The sequence below is a fragment of the Giraffa tippelskirchi genome, chromosome 7, assembly GCF_054371585.1.
Source record: "Giraffa tippelskirchi isolate mGirTip1 chromosome 7, T2T-mGirTip1v1.2.pri, whole genome shotgun sequence".
Taxonomy (NCBI): Eukaryota; Metazoa; Chordata; class Mammalia; order Artiodactyla; family Giraffidae; genus Giraffa; species Giraffa tippelskirchi.
Window position 1 is genome coordinate 113,365,052 of NC_137281.1, and position 8,292 is coordinate 113,373,343.

At 37.7% G+C, this 8,292-nt stretch overlaps 1 protein-coding gene across 7 annotated transcripts in view; it reads left to right on the plus strand.

Moving 5' to 3' along the window:
- Positions 1-7,563, plus strand: part of SLTM (SAFB like transcription modulator) — a 44,651-nt gene extending 37,088 nt beyond the window's left edge. For all 7 annotated transcript variants that reach the window (XM_081510016.1, XM_081510017.1, XM_081510018.1 and 4 more), the window contains exons 17-21: positions 320-490; positions 1,249-1,563; positions 1,671-1,815; positions 3,857-4,017; positions 6,869-7,563. In XM_081510016.1, coding sequence (XP_081366142.1) covers positions 320-490; positions 1,249-1,563; positions 1,671-1,815; positions 3,857-4,017; positions 6,869-6,977 — 901 coding nt within the window. In that variant the 3' untranslated portion in view covers positions 6,978-7,563. The remainder of the gene's footprint in view (positions 1-319; positions 491-1,248; positions 1,564-1,670; positions 1,816-3,856; positions 4,018-6,868) is intronic.
- Positions 7,564-8,292: the final 729 nt, after the last annotated feature.

The window sequence follows — 8,292 nt, forward strand, 5'->3', positions numbered from 1 at the left end:
TCAACATCAGTCCTTCCATTGAATACCCAGGACTGATTTCCTTTAGGATGGACTGGTTGGATCTCCTTGCAGTCCAAGGGACTCTCAAGAGTCTTCTCCAACACCACAGTTCAAAAGCATCAATTCTTCTTTTAAACTATATAACTTTCTATAATTTGATAATTTTTTGCTAGCTTGTTCTTACAAAAGAATGTTTTGTCTTGAGTTTATTAGCCCTCTGTATCCACAGTTCCTAGCATGTGGTATGTATGACTCCAATAAGTGTTATTTTGTTGCTGTAAAACTAATTTATATAAACGAGCAAATATTTCTCTTCAAGGCGGGATGATCCTTACTGGAGCGAGAATAAAAAGTTGTCTCTAGATACAGATGCACGATTCAGCCATGGATCTGACTACTCTCGGCAACAGAATAGATTTAATGACTTTGACCACCGAGAGAGGGGCAGGTTTCCTGAGAGTTCATCAATACAGTCTTCATCTTTTGATAGGTAAATGAATATGTTGAAAATTACTGTATTTGGTGTATGAGCCTTGTTAGTGATAGTTTGGTTCTCTATTAAAATCTTACGTACAGGTTATAACTGAGTATTCAGAACAAATCTTGTTTGGTTTTTCTATTTGTTAACGAGAATGTGATTCTGTATTCAAAATTAGTTTTATAGGCCACCATAACATGCTTAAGTAGGTAAGCTTTATCTTCTTAACCTTTAAAACTTAAGTGAAAGTATTGTTACCTTTGGATGTGCTTCACTTGTGAAGAACAGTAAAATATCCTTCAGGTTGGTAGTGACTTGAGTGTTTGATGTGATTTCCCTTGTATGCCAAAAAACCACCCTTCATGCCAGACATTTAGCTCAATTTAAAAGAACATAGGTTGTTATGCTTAGCCATCATCGTGCTCAGGCATGTCTGACTCTTTGCAACCCTATGGACTGTAGCCCGCCAGGCTCCTCTGTCCATGGGGCATTCCAGGCAAGAATAGTGGAGTGGATTGCCATTTTCTCCTCCAAGGAATCTTTCCAACCCAGGGATCCACCCATTTCTCTTGCATTGACAGGGAGATTCTTTACCACTGAGCTACCTGGGAAGCCCCATTACAATCAATAACTGTGGCTATTTTGTTCACTTTGCCTTAAGTTATTTTTTTAAAGCAGGTGTTCTTATTGTAGGTTATGCAAATAAAGTTAAGAAGAATCAGACCAAGTACTTACTTCTCAAGACCTGTGTTCTTTATTTTGGATAACAGGAGAGAGCGTTTTGTTGGTCAAAGTGAAGGGAAAAAACCACGTCCTTCTGCACGAAGAGAAGATCTAGCTTTTGAAAGGTATCCCAAAAATTTCAGTGATTCCAGAAGAAACGAGCCTCCACCACCAAGAAACGAACTTCGAGAAACAGACAGGCGAGAAGTACGAGGAGAACGAGATGAGAGGAGAACAGTGATCATTCATGACAGACCTGATACCACCCACCCTAGACATCCTCGAGAAGGAGGGCCCAATCCATCTAGACCAACCTCCTGGAAGGCTGAAGGAGGCATGTCCACCGACAAACGGGAAACAAGGTATTTGTGTAGTTTCTAATGCCTAGCTAATGGTGATAATAAAGCACTTGGGTTTTTCAAAAAAGGTTAGAGTTTGATTGTATATATTCTTGAATTTTGTTTAACAGAGTTGAAAGGCCAGAACGATCTGGGAGAGAAGTATCAGGGCACAGTGTAAGAGGGGCTCCTCCTGGGACTCGCAGTAATGCTTCCGGCTATGGAAACAGGGAGGGAGACAGAGGAGTAATCACTGACCGAGGAAGTGGAGCACAGGTAAGTACTTATCACAGTTTATTGTCAACTCTCCAGAAATAAATTTAGAGGACTCATGGAGACATTGTAGCTATAATATCATTTGGGCATGGCCTAGTTAGATTGGCATGATTAGCAGACTCATTTCTCACGAAAGGTCTTAATGCTCCTTGTATTTTTTAAAAAAATATTTCTTATTTGTTTTCCTGCATCAAGCATCAGGTCTTAGTCGCGGCCTGCAGTGCGTGGGCTTCTCTAGTTGTGTGTAGGCGGGCTAAGTTGCAGTACATGGGCTTAGTTTCCCTGTGGCATGTAGGATCTTAGTTCCCTCACCAGGGATAGAACTTGAGTACTCTGCATTGGATGGCAGATTCTCAATCACTGGACTACCAGGGAAGTCCCTTTTGTATTTTCAAGACAGTAGTTGAACATGGTAGTCCAGAGAAGCAGGATACTAGCCCTGAAGTTTTTTTTTTATTCTAGTTTTATTGAAATATAATTGACAAACAGAACTGTGTAAGTTTAAAGTGTACAACATAATAATTTGACTTAATCCCTGAAATTTTTATTAAAATTCCTGCTGAAATTTGAGAATTGTTATATTTGGTAGATGAACCTTCTTAATGATGACTTTGGCTTTATTTCTTTTTTAAGAAATTGAGATTTTCAAACTGGATGGAAAATCTTTGACCTGTACTTGCGTTTCTGTCATTTTTTTCCTTTTTTTTCTTTAAATAATACTCTCTCTTTCCTCCTATTTAATAAAGTGTAGATCTGAAATAAAACACTTGTCTCTTGTTTTTTTATTTTTAGAGGTAGGTAAGTGGATTATTTTGTGTTTTTTAGTTGCTTTTTACTCTTGTGACACTTTATTGACTTGAATATTTTGTAAGTTAATGAACAGAGGACATCTGTTTGCAATTCAAATGAGCAAAAAACCTTTTACCTGATTTGAAAACACTCTGTTGATGAAATAACTGGCATAATATAGGTTGACTGTAGTGAAGATAGAATATTCTCAAGTTATATACAGAAAAGAATTCTGAAGTGTATGTATATGTGTGTATCCATCCTTCAACCTCTATTATCTTCTGGTGCTCTGTGGTTTTGTAACAACTTTTTACCACAAAACCTTTTAATCTCTGGGCATTCTAGTTAATACCACTATGTGTTTTCCATTTCATACAAAACATTTTTGAAACAGATTTGGGCCTGCTGGGATTTATAAGTTTCAATGTTTCTAGTAAGTAGAAATATTCAGTAGATCAATTCATTGACCTATACCCTGAATAGAACTTTTTAAAATTTGTTATATAATCCAGATATTCTGCTTTATTTAGAGTAAAGTTTAACGCAGTCTCATAGACTAGCCCCTCTGTATTCAGTTACCCTTTTTGCAAAAGGTATCTTGAGGGAAAAGATCTTATTCCTCCCTTGGAAATTTCGTTTTCATGGTGTTCGTCTGTAAGCTGTTCTGACAGCAGTATGTATCTGTAGGGCACCTTCAGATTTCTGTAGGCTTTCATAACTTTTGACTCTCTTTTTTTTTTCCTCCCTCAGATCCTTAGTTCTCTGTTTTTGCTTATGTTCAATACTTTTTTTTTAATAGTCATGGATGTAAGGCCTTGTAAGAGCCATAACAGTAACTAGTACTGCGTAAAATAAGATGACAGCTCCTATTTCTATGTGGTATTTGCATGTGGATCATATTCCCCACCCTGATTGTCTTAAGGTTCTGATCTCTCAGTATGCCTTCTTAACACATATAGAGATCTAGGCATTATATATAGATCCAGAAATACTCAAGGGTCAAAAAGTACATGGGTGTTAGAAGGTATAGAAATAACAATGCTGAATCATTTTCTACTTTTCTACCTTTTCTACCCTTGTAGCCTGAGTAGCTTCCCAGTTCAAAGTAGATGGAAACCTTTTTTCATATTATTCATTCTTTCATCTTCTCAGACATCTTAATTTCTTTCTGACATGAGAAGTACACCAGCATAAGTAAATTGGCCTGAGGCTGAGGTTGTCCTGACTTTTCTTTTAATATGTTATTCTTTAGCACTATCCTGAAGAACGACATGTAGTTGAACGCCATGGACGGGACACAAGTGGACCAAGGAAAGAATGGCATGGTCCACCTTCTCAAGGGCCTGGCTATCATGATACAAGGCGAATGGGTGATGGCCGGACAGGAGCAGGCATGATAACGCAACATACGAGGTAAGTAGTTAATCAGTTCAAGTTTTTCTGCCAGCATACAACCAAACCTTTTTCCTTTAAAATTCATTATGGTTTCTGAGAGATTGAATTACAATGAGTAACAACCCTAGGTCTGCCCAGATAGTTCTTCATATTAACTCAAAGTCTCCAGGAGATTATATGCAGGGTTTGTGCTCATGCTCTGATGTTAATATTCCTCATTATAAGTTAATTAATTGGTATTTTGGCATAGATCTTGATATAGGTATGTATACATGTCAGAATCCAGTAGACAGGAATATTAATTTCATATTGGAACAATCTTGTTCACTATCATTACAAAAATTTTTAGAAAGCAAGAAGAAATATGTTCTGCTTCCTCCTTTCTCAAATAGCTCTATCAAAATTTTTGGACATTTACCCCAAAGCCTGTTCAGATGCTAAGAGATGAGCTTTATTTTCTCTTCACACCAATATTCATTGTGACCCTTTAGCTGGCAAGAATTTGGCCTCTCTCTTCTATACACTTTATTCTTTCCCATTCATCTGTCTTAGAAGAGACATTGGCTTAGCTCACTGACTCAGGTTACTCTATTCTATTGGTTGCTTCTACCATCAAATTTAAGTGAGTGTTATACTTGTGCCTGCCCAGCCTCATCACTCTTTTTTTTTTTTAAGTGGAGGATAATTGCTTTACTATATTGTGTTAGTTTCTGCTGTACAAGGAAGTGAATCAGGTATATGTATACATATATCCTCTCCCTGTTGAACTTCCCTCCCTCCCCCTCCCCGTATCCCATCCATCTAGGTCTTTACAGAGCCCCTAGCTGAGCACCCTGTGCTGTAGAGCAGGTTCCCACTAGCTATCTCTTTTATACATGGTAGTGTATATATGTCAGATTTGCCCCACCCTGTCCTTCCCTTATCCTTGGTTTTTAAAGGTCATGCATACCTTTTTTCTTGTTAAATGCAGATTCCTTTTTTTTTTTTTTAATTCTTGGGCTCTTTGGTGATTAAACTCTTTTGATTTTCCTTTTTTGAAACATTCTCTGTTTTCTAATGTACCATAATTTTCTTTATTTATTTTATTGGCTTCTTCACGTGGTTGGATTTTAGACACTATTCTTTATTGTTTTATATTGTGATCACCATGTAGATGTTTGGATGAGTCAATAAATTCAAGGTCACAAGCAAACTCATTCCCCTCCTGTTTCAGATCTTTATGTTTCTGTTGTCTCCAACTTCTTTTAATTTGCCAGTGCCAGACTGGAGAAGGCAACGGCACCCCACTCCAGGACTCTTGCCTGGAAAATCCCACGGACGGAGGAGCCTGGTAGGCTACAGTCCATGGGGTCGCTAAGAGTCGGACACAACTGAGCGACTTCACTTTCACTTTTCCCTTTCATGCACTGGAGAAGGAAATGGCAACCCACTCCAGTATTCTTGCCTGGAGAATCCTAGGGACGGCGGAGCCTGGTGGGCTGCCGTCTGTGGTGTCGCACAGAGTCGGACACGACTGAAGCGACTTAGCAGCAGCAGCCAGACTGGAAAAAATATGGGCCTCATATTTATCTTTCTTCTTGCCTAGCATAAATTTCTAAGTATGGTTCAGTTAAAAAAAATATTTGTGGTAGCTTTGTCTTCTTTTTCATTTCAGCTCCTGTCGATCTTCCCAATATTTTTCTCTCCTCCATTTTTTCGCATTATTTCTAAATTTAACTGTTGAGACTGTTTTCTTACACCATTTACTTGCTCCAGAACTACAAACAGCTTCTTTAGATCACTTATCCTGGCATCCAAGCCTTTTTGTAATCAGGTTTTATCCTTATTAAACCATTTCACCATGAATTTTTATCTTCCAAATTTGCTATAGGGTTCTGGGGTGGGTTTTTATTCCTATATTATTTATTCATACCTACTATGTTGCATTATTCATATAAAAGAAATTCCAAAAGTATTTCTTAAATGATGTCCTGTAGTTCAGAGGTTTAAGTTCCTAATTGATGCTGATGCAAATCTGAGGACCACACTTTGAGAAGTCCATTCATATGCAGACCATTACATGGCTTACTAAGAGGCAGGGGTTTAACACATGACTGCCAGAGGTGAAATCTTATGCCACCGTTTATCATCAGATAATCATTGTGATCTTAGGCAGGTAACTTAAATGCTATATCACTCTTCATCAGGAAAGATGGGTTAGGGCGGTGTGTTCTGAGGACCCCGAGGAGAGAAAGGTGCTAGGGTGGATTCTGAGATGGAACTGTTTGTGGAAACCATTGAAAAGATGCCTACTGTTGTGCTCAACAAGGGAAGAGGAAAACTCTTCAAAGGAGAGATTTGGATAATGCAATAGAAGCTGTGGATGAATTTGCTTTTCTGGAAGGTACTTTGGATTGATTGTTGAGCTGGGCAGTTTTGTGAGCCTGTACCTGTATCCTTCAGCTAGACCCTCTGCAGGTCTCAGCTTTGAAGAAGAGTCTTTGAAGTATTGAACTTACACATTTTTTCTGTCCTGCGTTCACCTAAGCCTGAATAAGCCTGTTAGCTTTAATCTACAAGGTCTTCCACTACTTGGGTCTTCCATTTCTGGCCTGGATGCAGCTGCTTGTGGTAGAAATATAGAAAATGGTTTGTGTAGGTTGGTTAATAAATGATAAGGACCAAATAATGATTTCTGATCAACTTTAAAAAAAAAAAAAGGAAAGAGGGGTTAGTAATGGTACATACCTCACAGAACTGTTGAAAAAAGTAAATTATCTAATATGGGTAAAGTACAAAGAACAGTGTCTGTTAATCACTTTTTTAGGTATTAGCTGTAGTTATTTTCTCTTTTGTTCTCTGACATTTTTTTCTTTTAAACCTTTTTCAGTAATGCATCCCCAATTAATAGAATTGTACAAATCAGTGGCAATTCCATGCCAAGAGGAAGTGGCTCCGGATTTAAGCCATTTAAGGGTGGACCTCCACGACGATTCTGAAAATTACTTGCTGCCATGGTTTCAAGATAATTTATTGAAATCTCCTGTAAACTTTACTTGACTACTTATGAAGAGGACCTCTGACTTGCTTGAGAGTTGTCAGACTTTTCCTTTTTCTCTTTTTTTAAAATTTAACATGATTGCTTTTCTCAATTTTGGAGAAGATGTTTAAATAGTTCCGTTGTAACTTTTAATAGTTTTGTGTATCATTCAACTTTTTTTCTTGCAGCACCAAGACACATTGGAAAGGATAGGAATCAAAACCATTTTGTTTAACGCTGTGTGAATATAAAGAGTAGTTTGCAGGTGTGTGGTAGTGGTTTAATTTGCAGCATTAGCTCTGTGGTGTCAGGCTCTAGAGTTACTTCTTATCACCAAGAATTTTCGGCCTCCATTTTGAAGGCTGTTTAAGCTTAAGAAGTCTGCTGTTTAATTTTTAGAAAATAAGATTGTTCCTTGCATTTCTGAGTATTATGTAACCTATTTTTGCAGAAGGTACTGTTACATTAAGTGCATCTGTGTATCCTGGTTTTAAGAAATGTACTCTTTTTTGAAATAAACCTTCATATTCTGTATAGTTGCTAAAGCGTTGAGAACCTTTTTAATTGTAAAATGAAAACCGATTTTCAGTTTAGCACACTTGTTCAGGTTTGCATGGTATGAAACCAAATAGATTAATGAAACCTTGGCCATGAGGTTTTTATCACTGAGGTTCTTAGACTGAGTTGTGCAGGTAAGTGCACTTTTAGGTAATCTGCACTGTTTGATGGATAAATTCCATCTCTGGGAATTGTGTTGGTATTAATGTTTCCATATTCCCAACTATGTTGAGAAATGGAAAAACAAAAAACAAAAACCCAGGTTCTAGATTGGTGAATCAGTTGGGTTTTGTAAATACTTGTATGTGGGAAGGCATTGTTGTCTCTTTGTGAAAATAAAAATCCACACCTGGAAGTGTATGTGTCTTTGTTTCCAGCATTTTAGGTGTTGGTTCTCCAGCCCTTTTCCTTACTCCAAGTAATTGACTAAGTTTAGAGCTTTAACAATAGTGTTTGGTCTTCTTCCTAGGATGTAAGTCTAACTGACTCTTCACTTCTGTTGAAGTGTTGGAAACTTAAGCACTAACCTTATGATTTTTTTTGTTTTAAAGCATCTTTTCCAGGGAAGTCCTTCAAGGAAAATTCTGAATACTACCTCTTAAAGCCTCCCATATTCCTTCATGTGAATCAGTAGTTCAGATGGTCTAGATTCTTGGAAAACTCAGCAGCGTGTATGCTTATACAAAGTAAAAGATGGGTGCCAAGGGATTGCGCTG